The 22434-nt window shown below is 39.0% G+C and overlaps 1 protein-coding gene across 4 annotated transcripts in view; it reads right to left on the bottom strand.

Moving 5' to 3' along the window:
* Positions 1-22434, bottom strand: part of KCNT2 (potassium sodium-activated channel subfamily T member 2) — a 152377-nt gene that overhangs the window by 12554 nt on the left and 117389 nt on the right. For 3 of the 4 annotated variants that reach the window (XM_074831661.1, XM_074831662.1, XM_074831663.1), the window contains 4 exons: positions 18993-19104; positions 7836-7937; positions 4877-4960; positions 3344-3472 (listed from right to left, as the gene is read on the bottom strand). In XM_074831661.1, the coding sequence (XP_074687762.1) occupies positions 3344-3472; positions 4877-4960; positions 7836-7937; positions 18993-19104 (427 nt within the window). Of the gene's footprint in view, positions 1-428; positions 450-3343; positions 3473-4876; positions 4961-7835; positions 7938-18992; positions 19105-22434 lie in introns of all 4 variants that reach the window. The other variant, XM_074831664.1, reaches the window with a different exon arrangement.

The following is a 22434-nucleotide window of genomic DNA, read 5'->3' as shown; positions in this document are numbered from 1 at the left end:
GAAGTTGGGAAGCAAACACAGCCAGGACAGCTGACCCCAACTGACCACAGGGGTATTCCATACTATATGGCACTGTGTCCAGCAATAAAAGCTGCAGGAAGAGTAAGGAATGGGGGTACTTGTGGAGTGATGGCATTTGTCTTCCCAAGTATGTGGTGCGGAGCCCAGCTTTCCTGGAGATGGCTGACCCTGATGATGGGAAGTGCTGAGTGAATTCCTTGTTTTGCTTTGCTTGCATGTGCAGCTTTTGCTTTACCTATTAAACTGTCTTGATCTCAACCCACGAGTTTTCTCACTTTTACTCTTCTGATTCTCTCCCCCATCCCGCTGCAGGGTGAGCAAGCAAGCAGGCAGCTGTGTGGGGCTTACTGCCTACCGGGCTTAAACCATGACATCCAGAAACAGGCAGACAATAAGCAAATACTTACTTGTGAAGCCATTTCTCGTAACTAACAAAAGAAAACAAAAGACAATTTAAATAGAAGTGAATCTAAAGAAACAAACATGGACTGTGTAACAGGAACCACAGAAAATCAGCGGGTAGTAAGGAAAATTTCATATCTTTTTTTTTTTTCTTTTTATGAAATGGAAATGGTTTGAGTCTAGGTGCAGGTCATTTAGAGGCCATCTAGATTTGCCTGTTATTTAGTAAGCAGATCACTGAAAGCTTCCTTTTATTTTTAAAGGGATTATATTTATCTGTCAGAGTGAAGTGAGGGCTTCTCACTTACACAGTACAAAAAGGGAGTGCCAAAGAAGAAATAATACATATAGAAATATTAATATTGGCATATTTTGTTCTTGTGACTCAGATTAACCATTAACTAACAGCTTCCAGGTGTGTGCAATACAAATTAAAGTTTTATATGTGTGTTTAAACTCAAATTTATACACACATTGGAGGTTCTCTGAGTTAGAAATCTTCAAATTATGGTTAGAATTCCTGAGAAAAATAGCAATTTACATTTCTCTAACCTTCATTTTAAAGGTCTTGTCCAACAATATTTTAAAGTTGTTTCTGGCTTATTATATGAAAAGCTAAAATGATCCTCCACGCTGATTTTATTAGTGTAATTATTCGAAAATTCCTTTAACTTCAGAAGAAGCACTTTGCAGAAAGATTACAAACCTTGTTGTCTCTGCGTTTGTAGGTATCTACCCATAAAGACCACAGAAGCAGTGCTAGATGTCATTTTTTTATGTTCTGGGGAAGAGCTAGGTCAGGGAAGAATCCCCTGCCCCTCTCTAGAGGCGAAAGGGTTTCACAAATACTCATCCACTAACGAAGAAGCTGCCAAAGTATTTAAGTGTAAAAATATGAATGCAGTTCTGCATTCAGAGCCCTAAGCTTTTCAGAGTAACAAATGCTTATACTTCACTTAATATACAAGAACAGTGCCACTCTTCCACATTAATCCAGTACCTGACAATTTGAAAACTTAACTAGGAGATTTCCCTGTCCCGCCTGCTCTCCTCACCCCCATCCTCTACGTGGTTTAACTCAAACTCTTCATGAGATTACCTGTGAAAGCCGGTAGGAAGTAATAGCAGAACACCTCTTATCTATTGGACACTGCCTTCCAGGCTGGTTTCAGTGTCTGAATGTTTTAAGAAATTGCTTCTTTGTAAAAGATAATAACTATCTTAAAATAAATCTGGGCCTGGTCTGATCAAATGTTCAAGCACTTGAGCAGCTGCATGTGTACATGTTCCAGAGGTTCCCAATGTTATGGTAAAATTGTGAGTTTAGAGTTGTGTGACTGATGGTCCCAAACCTTGTTTTCAGAAAAACTTTTGAAAGATCTTTAGTTTATCAGTTAAGCTTGCTTGCCCCCCACCCCTTGCCAAAAAAAAAAAAAAAAAAAAAAAAAATCATATAGAAAAGGTGAGTGTTACTTTTATAGTTAACCCTCCCCTGTACAGATGCTGTTTGCCAGTCAGCCTACATGTTTGAAAGTATGTGAAAATTCAGAAAGGAAAAAAACATGCCACAGAAATGCACTCTTCACAATATGTTGTATGTTCACAGTTCAACTGTTCTTGATTCTCTTTTTTGGACCTGAAGTTTAGTCAGCTGTGAATGTGAGAATAAAGCATTGCCATGAATTTTATCTTACTTACCCTTATTTAATGAATTCTTAAAATCTGGCATCTCCTCTGTTTTGTTAAAAGCTATGACAGCCTTTTTTCATATTAGCAGTGATACTGCCTATACTCTTCTCCAAGGAATGATTTTGATGGATTATGTTAATGCAATATTTTAAAAAATCAACTGACATTACTGCAGAGGCACAGTCTGCTGGCTGAACTGTAAAAGCCATCTGTAGAGGTACTGGTGGTCCACAAACACTGGTGAACTTGGTGGAATTTTGCATAGCTTTTTGTATCCCTTATTTTTAAATTAACTTCAGCTGAATGCTTGTACTTCCTTCAAGATAAGTTTTGCAGTTAAGCATTACTTGCCTTTATGTTTTATAACATTTCTCTGAAATATGGAAGAGAAAATACAAATTGTCTGTCTTGGAAATCAGAAAACTATATCTGAGTATTTTGGAAAAAAGGAGAAAGTTTTTGTTCACTGTTGCAATTTAGTTCGGTATTTGAGCCATGGTTTAATGAGATGGGAGTATTAATGGTCACATAAACAAATGGCTTATACATGACAGAAATAAAAACTGCACAAACAAAAATTGTGTGTTAAATAGGAAAAAGTATTTTTGTCATTCTTTTCATATGTATAGGGAGAAGTGTATACATTTATATGGCAGGCATAAATACATATATTCAAAAATTACCACTGTTTGGCAGCTAAATTCAGAGAAATCCTACAATACTTTTAATAACATTGATTTATTCTCTTGTTGCTCATTTCTAGTTAGAAATTCATGTGAATACTGAAATGCCACCTGTTTTGAGACATAGTCTTGACATTCTTGTCACACCTGATACAGGACCTGGTCATACAGCTTGTTATCGATACTGCCATTAGCCACCACGTGCAAGTTCAGACTAGAGCTACCTATCCTAGCCCATCCTATTTGCGGCCGAGCTGCTCCTTGTTTTCAGTCAGTCAGTTCTCTGTAGACAAGCACAGGAATTAAAGTCAGTATGTAGACTGGCTCTAAGTATTCATGAAGTCTGGAGTTGAATGTGAGCCCTGAGTTAATGTGACCATATACATGTCAGCAGAGGGAGACCTTCAGTGCGTTATTGGAATTCTGTGCATTTGCAGATATGGCATTCACAGTATTCTTTAAATAAGTGGCTCCTATTCTTGCAAGGACCAAAGAATGCTGTATACTCTGTAATCAAATCCAGAGAAAAGTATAGTAAACTGACATACCTCGGATGTTGTAAGCTTTTGGGATTCTGTCCTATAAACTCCAATTGGAATGTCTCCCGTAGAAGAACAAAGTTTCTGATATAGTCTGGCATATGTCCTAATCCACAGATCCTCTTCTGTGATTTTCATCTGAACAAATAATAATAGGAAGGAGGATTTTTAACTTGTGAGGTCTTATCACTTGTTCACTATACTAATCTTGAAAAAATTTTAAAACTAAGCACTAGCTTATAATGATCATATTGTAGTATTGCACCTTTGCTCCAAATCTGGAACCTGATGAGTTTGTAGACACTGTTTCTTTTGTTCTCTCTGTTTGGGAGACAGTGCAAATGGTTCAGTCTTAGGAAATTACTTTTGTTCTTCTTTAAAATTACTTTAAAAACTTGTATTACATCCTTCACTCAGTGTTCATATCTGACTAAAATGTAAAAGAATTAACTGAATATTGAGAGCAGTAAGAAACTGGTGATAGATAGACTGAAGCATGTGTAAGTGTTTTGAATGCAGTCAGATGACTGCAGACTCAATATCTGGGAAGAAAGGATCGGGGGAAAGTAATACACTAAGCAGAAATGGCATAAGAAAGACTTGAATTTATCTCAAGTATTTCATTACTATTACACTAGCTTTATTTCAAGATATGTGAGCCCCTTTTCTGAGATTCAGCTGTCTTGCATTCACTGTAACAAAGCTTGATTGACCAACAAATCCGTAATTGGTTTTTATTTAAACTTCTGTAAACCAGTGCTGTTAACGTCCTTTTTTAGAACAACGTGCAATTCTTTATAGTGCCCCAGGAAGCAACTGGTAAATAACTTCTGTTGATCTGTTTGTCACCTAGGGTGTGATGGGTGTGGGAGAAAACAGAAAAGTGGGTGTTATTTTTAATAAAAAATAAAATTTTATGGTTTCATTTTTTATATGTGTGTGTATATATTCATATAAAAGATATAAAAAAATAAAACCCTGCATTGGGGAATACTGACATACATAAAGACAAGATGACTTCTGAACTTTGACACCTGAACTAAAGTAATTTAATACATCTTATCTTTATGTAAAATCGGGTTCTGCCCTTTATTGCCTATGATGGAAACGGATGTTGTGAAATAGCATTGTGTGTAAGTGCTAGCCAGGCAGTGCAATATAGGTGGTGCTTACTGATTTTTATAGAATTAATTCTTCTAATTTGTTGTTGAACTGCCATCACTGTTTCATATAAAATGCATTTTTCCTGTGTTTTCCTGTCTTTCCTATTTTCCTTTGTGTTTTATAGAATGTATTGTGTTTTCCTGGGGGGAGGGGGGTGGGGTGTGTTTTTTCCTAAGGAAGTAACTAAAAATTGGTATGTTTTCTGTCTGATTTTCTTGTCTTCTCCCCTGGTGAAGAAGAAAACAGATGGCCTTTCTTGGACTTTCACAAAAGGAAGTGCCATACAAATAAATTAGAGCTATTTTGCAGACAGTACAGAATCTTCTCTGGTACTCAGTAATAACTCAGTAATTTTTTTTTTTTTTTTAAATAACTTACAGAACAGAGAAACCCAGATCCTGGTGTGGTATCAAGTCCCAGCAGAAGTCTTGTGATAGAAATCATATAATCTTTCACAAATGACTGCAAGATTTTTAACAGGAGAGATGGAAAAGAAAGAAAAAAGCTTTAATGAACAGATGAGCAGGTAACCATTAGCACCATGTGTGAATTTCAAAGAAATTGTACATCTGTATTTACATCAATCTCTTTATTTTTTAAGTATCTTGATTGCTGTAGAAATAGTTATTCCTTTCTTTGTGATGACTCTACTTACATAAAATACTTGTTCTTATTTGGTTATGCATGCAAGGTACATACAGAATTCAGAGAGGCTAAGGCATAATAAGGCACCATGAAAGCAAAGATGAATGTAGACGTAAGATCAACAGAAGTAAGGTGTTAGCCTGATTAGATGTGAGATTATAAAAATGAACTCTTCTGTGCAAAAGAAATGCTGTTGTATGTTAGATGGGTCTGCAGTACTGAGTAGTGGGTAATACTATGGTTAGAGTGCTATTATTTTAATTGAAATGAGTCATTTGCCTTCGCCAATCCATCTATTTTTTTAAGGGTTGATCTGCCTTATCTCAGGTCTGGCTTGTTGCTCTGCTAACAGAAGTGTTTTGCTGATTGGTTAAAAGGTAGAAATTATGCTAAATGTAGAAGTGTAGGCTAATACCGGGAATAGACATTCGATCAGCTAAAATCACAAGTATTTCTCTTCCTTGTGAGTTGGGCTGCTGGAATCAGAGGGCCATGTGGGTGCTCTGCTAACTGTGGTAGGACTGTTCACTGCCACCTCTTCTGAGGTAGCAGGGCAGCATTCAAGGCAGGCTATCAATCCCTGTTGGAACATAAGTTGCAATTAGCTCTTCTGGCTTAACACAAATGTGGAGCTAGGTTTTAATAGGTTTTAATAAACAAATAACTTACAAAGGTGTTATATAAATCCTTTAGAGTTATAGTATCTGAATTTGTTTAAACTCAGAAGCTAGACAGGTTTAGTTTGATACATAGTGATTTAACTGTTTTAATTTTTGTACTGGTAATCTTCCAGTTGTGATGGGGTAAATCCAAATGAGCATCTTGTAACCTTCGCTTATTTGTTATCTTGGCTGCATCATTTATGATATGGAATTACTAAATTATCAAGTGTATTCACAAGGATTTGCTAGACCAAGTTTTGATTTTTCAGTCAGTGTCCTAAAGATAATTCAGAGGTTTTTCTTTTGACCTAAAATAGGAAGCACCAGATGAACTCCGCTGTTGCCCATGTCATTTACTCTGCTCCTTATATGCAGATGAAAAAGATGTCATACAGAAAAGGATGGGGCCATGAAAAAAAAAAAAAAAACAGAGAAAACTTGCCGTCATAGTATTTGTAACTTAGAATAAGAAAGATAATTCTAGAAAAATGACAGTTTACCTGAGCAGTAGGAGTTCAAAGAAAGAACGGGTGGAATTTGAGTAAGAATGAGTGTGGGACGGTTTTTTGTCTTAAACACTTTCTGGTGAATGGTTTTACTCTGTCAAGTCACAGCATGACTGATCATGTGTAGAAGCAAATATAAAATATTGAAGTTACTTATGTGCTGGCAGGAGTTGATGATGACAGATCTGTTTCTATATAGGTGTCTTAATCTACTTTTTTAAAAAATATTGCCATATGTGATGTTGAAATTCTGGGACATGATTAAAAATATTTTATAAGCAAATACATTTATTTCTAAAACATCTAGAATTTTATAAATGGCTTTACATCTGTTGGCTTTTGTGCTTTTGGTACTTGTCCATATACATGACTGTTTTATATATTAATGACTTTTTGAGAAAAGCTTAGTTCCAGGAATTGTCCTGTTTACGTTAAGAGTTTGCCTTCAGGGAATTTATTTGGAAGTAGAATTGAGATGAAAGAACACTTTCAATGCATCAAATTACCAAGTAAACTCATTTTCCTGAAAGAATGTTTAGTGCCTGAATACAAAAGCATCCACATGATATAGGCAGAGTAGGTAGGGTAGCTGCTTAAGTGAGAAGACTACATGGGCCATGGTGGTGTTGCCACTTCTGCATAGCTAGATCCTTGAAGGCTAATGCTGGGGGCTGCTGCTTGGGCATCCCGATGTTATTGGGGTATGCAGAAAGGAGGTCATTGCTGAGAAGCAAGGACAATATTCTCCTCTTTTTCCACCCTAAAACCAGCAACTACTACCAACGTTTGTCCTGACCCCATATTTTCTGATATATTGTTCCTTCAACTGTCTGAGGCTGTTGCTCTTCCCTTACCCCCACAGACTGTCACCGCTTTTTTTTTTTTTTTTGCATGAGGAGCTCTGTCCTGGATTCTTGGGCAACAAGGTTCAGTGCTGCCTTTTTTTCCCCCAGTGTCTCTTTGTACCCACTGTATATATTTCTTGTTAGGGCCAGAATGCGTTACTTTAAAATATGATGACTGGTCATCTGTAGGTCTAGTTGCCATGAGTAAGAGGACAGGATGCAATGAAGTAATTAAGGACTCTATCAGGAAATGCAGATGACTGATAAATTACTCATAAAAGTAATTCTCTTGATTTTCATGGTTAGAGACACTACTTTGTGAGAATAGGTACTGCCCTTTTGTTGCAGAGTGCAAGCATTATTAGTCTGTATAACCTGTATTTTATGTAGGCCCTATCAAAACTATCCCACTTATTTGACTGTGGAGAGGTTCACAAACAGTATTATATCGTTTAAAAACAGAATTTGTGCAAGGACAGCATGATTTTGGGGTTGATAACTGAGCTAGTATTGTCATGTGGAACATGCTCCATTAGCTTTTGCCTTTGATTGTCCCTGGTACAGATACAGACATTAATGGCTTACATGTAGGAAAACAGTGTCATGTAACAAGTACAATAAAATGGCTGGTAACAATGCATGTCTGTGTTAAGATAAGTCACATTATTGTTTATAGTACCTGATAAAGCAGCGTATCCAACATACTGATGCTGAAAACCCTGCCAGCAGCAAAAGGCAGTCGAAACATAAATGCCAGATTAGATCCCTTCTCCCGCTCTTTCTGTTAAGGAATTAAAAAATAGAAAATACTTTTAATGCTGCTTTTGGAAGGACTATAATCAAAACATCGAATTGAGATTACCTTGAAAGAGGTCAGAAGTGTAAAATCCCTTTACTCTGAATATAGTTTCTTTCTACAAATATGTAGCATCTTTGTTCAGTACTTACAGTTTTTCAGGTTGAAAGATTGTTTAATGCATATGTTGTTTCAATCATCACATCTTAAATTGCATGAGCATAGTCTACCAGATCATTTTAAAAATGATTGAGGGATTTCAACTGTGCTTAGAGCAAAGCTCTTGTTATTCCTGCTCCAATTCCTTGGTGCTGCCAGTGGACTCTCATTCAGGTCCAGAAAGTCTACTAGGAACAGGAACATGAAACATGAACAGAATCTGATGCAAAAGGGAAGAAATGGTATTTCAGTGAATGTGAGGATGTGAGATCAGAGACGGACTGTAGTAGAAACTTCTTGCTCTGATGCTTCTGGGGAAGGGATGAAGAAAAACGTAACTATAGTTATGCATTTTTCTTATCACATCTCACTTGCAGAGGCATGACACCACAATGTGCTTCCCATTCCTTCTCTTATCAGAGAGCGTAACAACAGGTGGAGGTGATTTTTTCATTTTAAGAAAAGAGGAAGTATCAAATTTCTAGTTCAGAGATGTCATGAAGAATACAGTATGCTCTCAAAGTTCAGAAATGTTACATGTCTTGGAATTGAGACACTTACATCCACCACATATACGCAGTAGTACATCCACCACATATACGCAGTACTACACGCTGGGGACTCACTGGTGAACAAGCAGCTCAGCAGAAAAGAGTCTGAGGGTCCTGGTGGACGCCAAGCTAAACATGAGCCAGCAATGTACCCCTGTGGCAAAGAATGTGAATGTTGTCCAGGGCTGCATTAGGAGGAGAGCTGCCAGCAGGAGGAGGGAGGTGATCCTTTCCCACTACTCAGCACTAGTAAGGCCACACCTGGAGTGCTGTGTCCAGTTCTAGGCTCCATAGTACAAGCTGAGATGGAGCTACCATCGGTAGTCCAGAAAAGCTCCACTATGATGATCGAGAAACTGGAGCATCTCTCCTACAAGGAAAGGCTGAGAGAGAGCTGGGACTGTTTAGCCTGGAGAACAGTACGCTCGGGAAGAATCTCATCATTGTGTATAAACGCCTGAGGGGAGGGTGTAGAGAAGACAGAGTCAGGCCCTTTTCAGTGATGCATAGGGAAAAGGACAGGAGGCAATGGGCACCAGCTGAAACACAGTCAGTTCCTTCTGAACATCAGGAAACACATTTTTACTGTGAGAGTGACTGAGCACTGGCATAGATTGCCCAGGGAGGCTGTGGAGTCTCCCTCTTTGGAGATAAAAGTCCTCTGGACATCATCCTGGGCAACTGGCTCTAGGGGGCCCTGCCTGAGCAGGGGCCTTAGGCAAGATGACCTCCAGATGTCCCGTCCAATGCTAACCATGCTCTGATTCTGTGATATGCAAATCATCAGTCTGCTCTAACTAATGGTTTTGTTGACCAGCAGCATTCTAATCCCTGTTTGTTGTTGTTGGATAGACTTGGTTGTACCTGTTGATTTCTGTGGCTTCATATGAGTGGAGTTGAGAAAGTTGTCACACAAAATGAATTTTCTCTCCAGATAAAAATACACAGCAAGTAACTCTTAAAAATATAACAGTAACCTGTCCTTTATAAAATGTCACCTCTGTCAATCTCTTCAGATTAAAGGGGTTTCAAAATTTTTAAGGAAATAAAATTTAATTATTATTTCAGGGGATTTTTATTCCAAACTTTCTCTGTGTTCTGACCAAATACTACTGGCTCGTATTAGAGTTTCTTCTTCATGAGAAATGCCTACATACAGGTACACTCACGCTCTCTCACACACATAGGCACACACACTCATGCTTTGATGGCTGAGCAGCAAACGGGTGTTTCTGGCAAGTTGCGTACTTCTGAAAGCTGAAGAAGAAAGTGGTCTAACTGTACAAAGAACACTTTTACCTAGATAAGCATACCGTTGTGCTTACTAGCATAAGCCACAGAAACAAGAACTTATGTATTTGTAGTTTGATCTCATATATTCAAGTGCTTTTCTTTTAGTGCAGTCAGACAAAGTAGAAGATATTTTTCTTCAATTGCTATTAAGAAAATAAAAGCTTGTATGTGAATTATGGAAAAAGATGTAAAATTTATTTTACAACAAATATTTCAAAATTAAAACTACACGTATATTATAACATACGTTACATGAAATCCTTTAAGAATCATGCCATAAAGTATTTTATAGGGAACTGGCTGTGAAGTGACTATCCTATCATGTGACGCAGGTATTATGTTTATCCTTCCATCTGTTTAGAGAAATTTGCAGCAGATTCTGGTTTTGTGCCGAGAAAGGTGGGATAAGGCAAGAGGAATTTTGGGAATAATTTGATTCTTATCCAAAATTCTGATGGTAAACATAAGGATGTTCCTATTTGTTTTATTTTAAAATGGAAGCTTAGAAATTTATTCTCCCCCTTTATTTTACATTTCTTATATTGTTTCCTCCCATCTCTTACTACAAGCTTGCTTTTTCTTTATTATTGCTTGAAAAAGATTTGTGAGAAATACAATGTATTGAGTTCTGCTTTATTACCTGAAGACTTATTCAATTCTCAGAGAATACTGTGGATGCAGAAGCCAGAAATGTGCCAGAATGTCCCTGCAGTTTTATTTCACGGTAAGTGTGATGCCCAGCAGCTCCTGACACTTTTTGGAATTAATGAGGAAGGGGATATAACTACTTAAAATCATAGATCATTTCTAGGAACATAAATAAAAGATCATGGCATGAGTGCATCCTGTAGAACTTCACATATATAGATGACATTTTAAGACACAGCTATTAATAGATGGAGATCTTTACTTCATCCTCGGTCTTCCTATGTTTGTGGCTTTGCTCAAATCATGAAGTTCAGAATTATTACTGCTTTCTTTCAAAGTAGTAACAAGTGTACACTTCTGGTTTTGAGAAGTTCTTAGCATGTACTTCCTCCATATAGGCCATTTAATTTGAAGTTAATTATTTTCTTTTGGGTTTGCATATTGTCAGAATACCAGAGATCTGCCCAGAAGGTCAAGTTCGTAAGCTTTTCAGTTTATTTCCCTCTTTTCTACCTCCATTTATATTTGTGTCAAACCCTTTTTAGGGTTCTTTATCATGGTTTTATCTTTTTACTATTTCTAAATAAATACTTATTCCTTCATACCAGTTAATCCTGTGATACCAATAACAAAGTACAAACCTCAAACTAACCTGAAGCCCTGTTTTGGCCACTCTGTCAGTGGTTGAAATGAGATCTAGGGTCCATCTTGATTTAATGTATTCTCGTCTGATATAGACAGTAATATGGGAACTGCCATGATAGGCTGAAACTGTTGTGTATAAACAATGCAAAGTTGCTTTAATGAACATACAAGGATGGGGGGAGGGCAGGGGATGGGAGTCATGCAAGAACATATAAAGGTGACAGAGGTAGTGGTTTATTACAGGAAACAGTTAGTCCACGGTTAGTTTTGCTAAATGTTGGTTGTTGCCCATGTCAGATATAAGGCTGATCAGAAATCTGGGCATGGAAACCTGTCTACAGTCCTTTTCTTGACATAAGGGATTTTGGATTGATAGCACTTCACTTTTAGATCAGTTTACAATATTCTGGACTATGTGTTCTGAATTGTTTACTGTTCTACCTTTTTGGCAAGAACAGATTAGTTTTCTGTTGTTGATCTGGAACAGGCTTTCTAAAAACGTGCCAGTTCAACAGCCAAATGTGTATGCTAATTGCTTATACGCTTTGAGAATTGTAGCTGATGTAAATCATTAGAAATCCATCTAATATGACTTAAACCAGTTAAGAGGTACCAATCTAGTTTTTATAACCCATGTATCATTACTGCTTGCTGTTACTTAATGTTACGTCAAATCTGCTTAAAACCTCAATAACATTAAAACAAATGGAGACAGCATGCCCTATCTTTAATTGAAGGTGAAAAAAAGCAGTCTGGCTTTGTGTATATCACTGCAAATATACTGGGTCATCCCAGATAGATTTCCGCTCACCTAGCATGTATGTTCTTATCCCTGTGGAAGATACAAAATCACAGTATTGATTTAATTAAAAGATATAGGAGTTTGCACATATTCTAAAATGATCACTTAAAGGTTTAGAATTTATATCCTTCAGTTCACACCTGCCATATTTACTTGAAAAATAAAATAAAAAAAGAAGTCATAGAAAACTGAAGTGTGAATCTTATCCAAGACATCCTAAACACTTTCTTTCAAGAAAGAGGGAGTGGTTACCTCATTTTTTTATTATCTAAGACAAATGGAGAACATAATTTTTAAGTTTAGAGCATGGGTGTTTTGTTTTTCTTTCTCTCTGTTGTATAAGGACCATTGCTTTCTCCTGTGTCAGTGCTGAGTTTGGTGTTCAGATTTCTTTATCTCTAAAATGAGGAAAGTTGCAGCTGCAACGGCAGATGGACTTTGGATTTGCATATCTTTCTTCTGCAGCCCATTAGTTTGAAAAGTCAATTTTGCATGGGTGTTTCAGTGCTACCTGAAGGCAACTTGCCTTAGTTTTTTAGTCTTTCTGAAAATGAGGTGCTTAATGCAGAAATAACAATAAACTGTACATTTGACTGCATTAGATAATTTTTACTCAAGTTTTTAATTGCCTTTCATTTTGCATGAGGGAGTTCTGAAACATCAAATGAACTACAGCACCACCTGTGAAGTGCTCCCTGCAAATGTTAAGATGAAATGAGTGGGAAAAATCAACAGCAGGCAACTTCAACAGCAATGAAGAAAATGTTCCTTCTTTAAGATAATTTATCTACCTCTATTACAGCACAGCATAATTTGTATAGGAAGTTAATTAACTGTTCAGCTGCCAACCTATATTCACAACTTTACATTTGCTCAATAACTTAATAAATATAAGGAAGAAGTTACAATATTTCTAGTGATTTCCAGAACCTTTGCTGGAAAAATGAAGGAGCCTGTGTAAAGCATGAAAGAGAACTGAGATAAAATCCTGGTTTCACTGCATTGAAGTAGACAGGCTACAGCCCACGGAGTATTCCACCCACGAGTATTCCAGAAGCAACTGTAGACACCACATACTGGGAAAGCTGTTACTATTCTTACTTCCCTTTACCACTAAACTGTATGGATTCAGGGAATATGTTAACATTTTAAAAAGAAGTGCTGTTGGTTATAATACACCAAGGAACTAAGTTAGGTTGGAACACAGTCCTTGAAGGCGCCATCCAGCTGTCGGCACTTGTTGCCCTGAATAAACTGGCAATGCATGATTCCAGACAGTTCCAGCTGAAGTTACCATTGAGGGAGGGAGTGCTAAAATGAAGGAACCACAGGTGCAAACTTTAATGGATAATGGGAGTGGTATGATCCAAATGAATATGTGCCTCCCACTGCAAATTGCTCCTCTCTTTGTGTAACAACTTTTGTCTCACTTCCTCACAGCTGTCTATTTTAAATGGAGAAAAACCTAAATAAGATTAAGCCATCATTCTATTTCAGGCAAAGATCAACATCACAAAAGATCATTCAGACTTTTACATCTTGTGGTTGAAATGTAAGCATGATAGTCAACTGAGTAAATGATTGACTTCTAATACTTATCCTATCTCATGCAGACAGGCTGAATTTTTGCAGAATTTGATTCCTGTCTAAGAAACTGGGAGCTGACTTGTGAAGATAAGTTTGTATGAAAAGGCTGTTTTCTATCAAATATATATTAAAATTATCTATCTGAACACACTATACAGTAAATAGTGAAATATCTGAATTATCATAGAATCATATGATAGAATGTTTTGGGTTGGAAGGGCCCTTAAAGATCATCTAGTCCCACCCCCCCTGCCATGGGCAGGGACACCTTCCACTAGACCAGGTTGCTCAAAGCCCCGTCCAACCTGGCCTTGAACACTGCCAGGGAGGGGGCAGCCACAGCTTCTCTGGGCAACCTGTGCCAGTGTCTCAACAACCTCACAGTAAAGAATTTCTTCCTCATACCAAATCTGAATCTACCCTCTTTCAATTTAAAACCATTGCCCCCCATCCTATCCCTCCACTCCCTGACAAAGAGTCCCTCCCCATCCTTCCTTCAGGTCCCCTTTAAGCACTGGAAGGCCGCTATAAGGTCTCCCCGGAGCCTTCTCTTCTCCAGGCTGAACAACCCCAACTCTCTCAGCCTGTCCTCATAAGGGAGGTGCTCCAGCCCCCCCAGTCATCGTTGTGGCCTCCTCTGGACCCACTCGAGCAGGTCCATGTTCTTCTGATGTTGAGGGCCCCAGAGCTGGACACAGGACTGCAGGTGGGGGTCTCATGAGAGCGTAGTAGAGGGGGAGAATCCCCTCCCTCGACCTGCTGGCCACACTTCTCTTCATGCAGCCCTGGATACTGTTGGCTTTCTGGGCTGCGAGCGCACACTGCTGACTCATAGTCAGTTTTCCATCCACCAGTACCCCCAAGTCCTCCACAGGGACACTCTCAATACACTCTTTGTCTGAGATATCTGTAATGCCCCAAACCTAGGAAATATACTGTACAGCTAGGAAATGGAAATTATATGCTAATTCTATATAATGATAATGATTTTAGCATGAATTCAAATTTGCTAAGATGTGCAAGATATCTGAGGTAAAGAGAGTGGGAGGCTACATGAGAGAACCTAGCAGTAATGTCTAGATTGATAGCAAGGGGAAAAAGAGATGACTGGAGTGAAAGGTGTCTGTCCTTGAAGGCTGGCACAGTGATATTATTTGTCTTACTCTCATAAACTCAGAAAATGGCCTAAAAGATCATGAAGGTAATACTGTAAGTTTTGTGGACTTGTGGCAGGTGCATCTGCCCAATGAAAACAGGGCTTCTTGGCTGCTGAAGTGTAGCAGCTCCTGACTGCCTTTGTTCTCAGGGCTTTGCGGTAATTGGGGCCTCTGGCCAATGGGAGCCGCTGTTGACTACAGGTCAGATTCAGCCTGGGTATAAATGGAGTCCCCTGGGGGAGCCATTTTGAGCTCATCCTCTGGAGCAGCACACTTCGGTCGAGGACTCTCCCCTTGGGTCAGGACGCCACCCAAGGAAACTCCTCGAGGTGTCTTGGGTTGGGACGCTGCCCTGAGCAGGTCCTCAAGTTTGAGAGCCCTCACTTGTCAGGTGAGTGATAAAGCATTTTGGGTTGCTGTTAAACCCTAGGAAGTTGTTCTGTTCTCCTCTCACAGACATTCGAACCTGTCATTTACGGAGAACTAGTTAATTGTGTTAATAATAAATTTTTTATTTTTGGTGGTTGGTGGTTTATTTGAGAGCCTCCGTAACAGCTGGCATAGTCGGCAGGATGTCAATAGAGGATTTATTACAGAAATATAGTTGTGCCCCTTCTCCCCCAGATGTACAGTGGGCGAAGGAGAAGTTGTTTGATCCGGTGGAAGTTGCGAGAAAGTTGGAACAAGGCCGGGGAAGTTGGTGGAATAGCGGAAGTGAAGGAAAAATGTGTGCCATTTTAGGTGCCTGCTTGATTCAGGCGCAGGATTACTTTGTAGTAGTGGAGAGAGTTGCCTTAGAGGAGCGGTTGGAAATTGATCATTTAAAGACAGAATTATTACGAGAAAAGAGAGAGAATGTGGTTATTAGAAAAAAAAAATTGAAATTATTCTGGAACGAGTAAAAAAGACACCTAGTGTTGTTCAGATTTGAAAGTTAATTACCAGTGTAGATCTTGAGGAGTGGGATGGAGATATTTGGGGAGAGTCTGATGAAAGTGGCTCAGAGGAAATAGAGGAATTGGAGGAAAGACATATGCGACCTCTCATTAAAACAAAAAGGCATACAGGTCCACAAGGTGGGAACCCCTGAACCACCGTCCGTACAACCCCCTAGACGGGACCTGAGCTTAGTGAACTTCAGGTTAAATATTCGCATAAGCAGCATGAAACTGAAACCGAGTATTTGTGGAGAGTTTCTTTAACGGGGGGGGGGGGCAGGGATCGATTTCTGTTGAGTGGTGACGAGGCAGAAGGTTTCTGGGGTCCCGGAGTGTTTTTAAGTGATGGACCAGCGGGTAACCAGTCGATAACATCTCAAGTGGCTTACTGGGCTGGGGGGGTGGACCCTAAGGAGAGGGGGGAGCCTGTTACCATTAAGGTGAAGGGACTCTCGGAGCTGCCGGTGGATCCCAGCCACCTTAGACCTCTTATTAGAGGGCTCCCGGCTGCCTTAAAGATCCATGTCCAGTCTCTCAGAGAGAGGGTTCAAAGAGCTATTGAATGCAACCAGCGAAACCTCCCCAACCCTCATGTACACGTGCTAACGTGGGCAGAAGTGTTACAGGATCTGGTTGCTTATGGGTGAGAAGTGGGCTGGACTGACCCGGGTGGGGGTGAAGACAGAAGCTGGAGGGTTCGGGAAGTCAGTCGGAAACTCCCCCTCAAGCAGCCTCCTCATAGAGAGTTTAAACTGCCCCAGGACAAGTCAGGTAGATTTTATGATTCAGGAAGGAATGATCTCTGGCGGAAGGCGTTGGCACTGGGGGTACCCCGGGCAATATGACATGGGTAATCTACTGGTAACATCTCGAAGTTGGTGCAATTGCTGGAGGGCAGAACTCGAGAACAAAGGAGAAACATTAGGGTTTGATGTTTTGGCAGGTAAACAGTGGTGTTTACCACACAGCAGTGTGGGGTTTTGGAGTTAGGGGGACAGAAGTTACCTGTGTCTCTCAATATCCACTGCCAACTGCTGCCAAACAGGGTATTTTTGAGGTGATTAATAATACTGAAAGAAGATTATAAATAGTACACATTCCCCTTATAATTCTCCGGTGTGACCAGTCGGCAAAACAAACAAAAGGTGGCAATTAACAGTTGAATGCCCATCCAGGCCTTTTGTCGCCTGCAGGGCCTGGCTGGGCTGGGCGCGGCCTGCAGGAGCCGCCCGCCAGCTCTGGGACGGGCTCTTTGTGGTGCCTTTGTCAGAAGCAGAGATCGTTTTTCTCCCACGTGGGACAGTGTGCAGTTTATATTTGCATGTCCTGTCTGTGGATATCGGCACTCGCTGACAATTGCTTTCTATGCACTAGCTCAAAACCTCTCTAAAACCGCGCCCAGAGAAGGGGTTAAGAGCTCTGGAAACCCCCTCCCCCCCCTCCGCCCCCCGTGGGAGTTGAACTGCAAGGAAGTGCTGTGTGCAGTGAGATCATTATTGCCACACACAGCAGATAGAGAAGGAAACACCCAAATCAATTTAATCAGGTAACAGGAGCCATTTTACTGCCGGGGTGGTCCAGGAGTGGGCACACAAGGCATCAAGTGGGTGTTTCATACACCATATTACCCTCAAGCTAATGGCATGGTTGAGCAAATTAATGGTTTGATCAAGAGGCATGCCAATGTTTCACAACCTAACTGGGATATGTTTGAATCTTCCTTGTTAGAATGGTTAATCAGCTTTCTTCAATTTTGACTGTAATATATTGTATGGTTGGAGGGTTGGCTTTTTTTAAGATTTGATTGTATAATCATCTAGGAGTGACAATCCACAATGAGTATGGAGACTCACCAGGACCACACTCCCTTTTAACCGTGGAGGCAAGAGGTGACTGCACCACCCCTTCAAGGAAACCAGCCGAATCATGACTGTAGTCACGGGGTGGATTGTGGCAGGTGCATCTGCCCAATGAAAACAGAGCTTCTCAGCTGCTGAGGTGTGGCAGCTCCTGACTGCCTTTGTTCTCAGGGCTTCACGGTAATTAGGGCCTCTGACCAACGGGAGCCGCTGTTGACTACAGGTCAGATTCGGCCTGGGTATAAATGGAGTCCCCTGGGGGAGCCATTTTGAGCTCATCCTCTGGAGCAGCATGCTGTGGTTGAGGACTCTCCCCTTGGGTCAGGATGCTGCCCAAGGGAACTCCTCGAGGTGACTTGGGTGGGGACGCTGCCCTGAGCAGGTCCTCGAGGTTGAGAGCCCTCACTCGTTAGGTGAGTGATAAAGCATTTTGGCTTGCCGTTAAACCCTAGGGAGTGGTGCTTTGTTCTGCGTTTTGGGTTGCTGTTAAACCCTAGAAAGTTGTTCTGTTCTCCTCTCACAGACATTCAAACCTGTAATTTACAGAGAGCTAGTTAATTGTGTTAATAATAAATTTTTTATTTTTGGTCATTGGTGGTTTATTTGAGAGCCTCTGTGACAGGACTGCAGAGGTAGGTAGGTAGGTCAGATCACCAACGAAGATCCAAGAAAAAGAGGACTATCCTTGAATTTACCAAGTTAAACAGATGTACAGTGTTACTTTTTATGCCCTGTCTAATGTTTTATTAACGGTATTTTGGACAAGCAAATTAAATTGAACATCTCTCCATACAGCCTCCCTGTTCCACAGCTTGAAAATGCCAACACATGCACTAGAATGCACAGAATATGAAGGTTTTATCTAGTATTTAAGTAGTGGTACTATCCTTATCATCGCTAGGACTGCCCTTCAACAGAGAACAGTTGCTGTTCCCAAACTGTCACAGTAATGCAAATACCCCATACAGATACATGGAAATGTATACAGAATATGTAAGCATACTTCCTTTGAAGTGAATTGGGATAAAAAATGCATTATAACAAAAGCTGTATATATTTTAAGTGTTTAGTCAATTAAAATATTTTCCACATTAATTGCCTGTGGCAGCCTCTTGGAAAACCATATTAGCTCTAAATATTCAGTTATCCAAAATTATCCAATTTTCCTTGAGCAACTCTGTCCAGGGCGTTGGTGGATTAATATTATATTATGAAGTGATGGAACTTAAAGCTCATTCTTAAATGAGGGTAGAATGTGGAAAAAATAATCTTTTACATTAGCTCTGCAACCATAAGATCATTTCACTGTTTCCACTTGTTTTGAAAGCATTGTTATAAAATCAGAAAAAGGGTTAAAATGATAACATTTAAATTGGGGGCGGGGGAGGCAAATCTCCTTACCTTTTCTAATTTGGATAGAGCAAGAGAATAGCAGTCTTTGGCTCTGAACTGCATGAATCTCATATTGGCTGGGTGAGTTAGTTCTGTGATAATGCTTAGGCTTGAGAACAACCTGTATTTTAAAAGAATGTAACAGTTAGACCTCTAATTATAACAATTCACAAATGTAAGGCTCTACATAATGCTATAGCTTGTGTTCATGTCCATGTTTTTAATGAAGTGCCTGAAACCTGTTGTGTTTTTTGGCACAATGAAATGCTGGTATAATAGCAGAGGAAACTGCAAAACATTCTCTGTAGAATTCACAAATAAGCGAACATACATTCAAAGGTTAGGCTTATAAAACATTTTAAATCTGGAAAGGAACCACTTAATTTCATTACCAGAGATTTTATTTAATAATTTCTAAAATGACACAGATCTGTAGGAAACAACAAAAAATGCAAAACTATATAGCCCCCACTTAGTATGTGGTTGCATGTAAACTATCATTTTATTAGAATTGGCTTAGGTACTCTTCCCATTTGATTGGGTTTTTTTGCATTCTGTTTGTATGCTCTGTGTACACAGACTGAGCAACATAGATGAAAATTGACACTTCTTGTGAGTTGCTGAGAAAATGTATACTTATGTATACTTATATTTTCACTTTGAAATATTTACATATACAAAATTTTTATAAGTTAACACTAATTCAGGTTTCCAATAACAAAGAACAGTTAAGAAAGTTTAACTCTGATCTGGCTAAATTACACAGGTTTTCATGAAGCAGACTAAAGAGCCCCTTCCCAGACCTCAGGGCTCTGAAAACTAGAAATAAATTTGTAGTTTATGCTATGCAAATAGTAAACAACTTGGAATAGAACACAATTATTATTTGAGTATTTCCTCTACAGATTAGTGTCAGAAAATAAGATGTGCATTTATAATCTGTTCTGCTGATCCTGAAAGTACTTATCTACATATGACAATAGATAATTGTAGTACTAATGACATCATTAATGTAGCTTCTGTTTCATTCAGATAAAAATTAAAGTGGTTTTCTTGAAAGCTGAATTTAGTAAGTTAGTGTCAAATGGAATCCAGTGTACCCATTTGCAAGTCTTTAGTCTTCTTCCCTCATTTTATAGGGAGGAACTTCACTGAAATGGCAATTCAAGCAGAGCCTAAGTGTGGGGAACGTCTGTCAGAACTATTTGCCAGTATGTGTTAATGCCATATTACTGCAATACAGTTTCCTAGGTCTGGTGATGCCAAAATGTAGACCGGTAATGATCACATGATTCCAAACATATGATGGTAGAAATACTAGCCACTCTTACATTATGGCCCTGCAAATAACCAAATATTAAATGCGAACATATAAGTAAATATGGACTTGGCAAACTGGATGAGAATGTGAACCACTTAACAGTGACCATTTGTATGCACTGTAGTTTGAAAGGCATTGTACATGCTCAGGAATTTTTAGCTGTTACAGTCAGACTTTGATACAAACTCTGAGTAGTGCAGTATTATATACAGTTTACTTATGTTCTACTAAAGATTAAGATCTCAGGGAATGGACTCCACACACATAGATTAAATACATGACAACCACAACCTTGAGATGCAGCTATGGTAGATCTTCACTTGTGTGCTGTGTGTTATAAAAACCTGTGAAGTGCTCATGAAAATTGGAAAAAATCCTTATAATATCACACTTGTGGGTATGAACTTTTACTTATTAAGTTAAAGGTCTGAGGAAGGAGAATAAATTTCGTCTGCATTAATTCTGTATCATGTAGTAGAGAATTACTTAAGTTTCTGCTGGATGGAAATTTTCTTGTATTGCTGTATTAAAGGACAGGCATTCATATTTGAGAACTAACAATATAACATTCAGAATGAAGAGTAATGGGAAATTAAAAACTGATCTATGATAAAATATACAAAACTTACAGAAAAAATGCAGGTTACTAGGTTTCTGTTAAAGATGGGTTTAGTTTATCACCAAGATTCAAAAACTGTTTTATATTAGGAAATCAGTTTCAAACCTGGTAATGGTAAAATTCATGTTTTACTTATGAGTGTCTTTTAGCAGAATTAAGGGAAATGACCTTCCAGGTGGTCAGGGCCTCTTGTCCTGGGTGTAAGGCACATTGCCCACAAGCTTTCAGCACTGGAGCAGGATACTTCTGTGCAAAGATCCCTCTTTTCTATCCCATTCTGGTAAAAAAGGAGTGGATGGGGTGAAGAAATCCCTAATCAGCTTGGTGGAAGACATGGGTTGCTGTTGAACTGGCATTTGGGAATCAGACAAGCCAGAGATACATTTAGTTCTTTCTTGAACCAAAAAAACAGTGTAATGCCATTTTAACATCTCATTTGGTTTATCTGTGAATTGGTGCTAGTTATCAGCCAAACTATTGACTTGTTAGGTGTACTGCTGTCAGTAGGCTTCTTGCAGTATTTGAAACATAGCCTTCAAGATGTTAGCTAATAAAAACTTAAAAACAGGGCCTCCCAAACACCAACATGTAAACCCATTAATTAATAGAAAGCAAGAATAAATATAAACACCACTTCTAGTACAGACCTACTGCCTGAGGAAACCCACTATTTTTCTCAGGTGGACTCATAACTGTCAATAGAGACTCAGTGGTTGTCCTCATATTTCACATTAAAAAGTGAAAAGCTTCTCTAGGCCACAGTCCAAAACTAGTAATTTCTCCTTGTACTTTTAAGCTATGCTAACTTGTTCTTTCCCATCCAAATGATTAAAGATCTCCTTAGTCAGTGTGACCACTTGAGTCACACTTTACTCCTTTTAACTGTAAGTCAGATAAACTAGTGTTGTGTCACAATTTTAATTGGCATGGAACAGTTTCTAGCCTTAAAGGTGCTAATAAGCCTGTTATAAAAAATACATCTGTCTTCTAAGGTGTGTGGGAGACACACTCCTCTGGCAAAGCAATATTATTAATTATCCATTTATGTAATGTCAGAACAGGTATATGAGACCTGGTAACCTAGGCCAAACAGTATTGCAGCACACTTACATCACCTTTTTAGGCCTGTCCAGAACCTTTAATGAGGTCAGCTGATCTGAGTCAATCAAATCAGTGAGGTTTAGATTAGCCTCTATCTTCTGAATGATTTCACTTGGTGAGACTTAAGTGGAATCTTCTTCATTGATGTGGTATCTTTGAGAACAGCATATATTAGCAAAACTCCAGTGGTTTAAAATCCTTCTTTAACATTACAGTTTGTGTTAATGCTGTTGTTCTCCACCATGTCTAGCCTTTTCTTCACTAGTTTCTGATATTATTAGCTATTATTAAGTACAAAAATACCTTTAAACATATTTTTAAAGTTCATTTACAAAACTATTTACCTTAGTGCAATGAATGTAGTTTATTCTGTAGAACAGGAAAATGCCACTACCTTATGCCTCTTCCTA

Source organism: Strix aluco, chromosome 8 (assembly GCF_031877795.1).
Source record: "Strix aluco isolate bStrAlu1 chromosome 8, bStrAlu1.hap1, whole genome shotgun sequence".
Lineage (NCBI taxonomy): Eukaryota > Metazoa > Chordata > Aves > Strigiformes > Strigidae > Strix > Strix aluco.
Note: the sequence above shows the minus strand (reverse complement) of the source record. Positions and strands in the feature narration are given on the sequence as shown.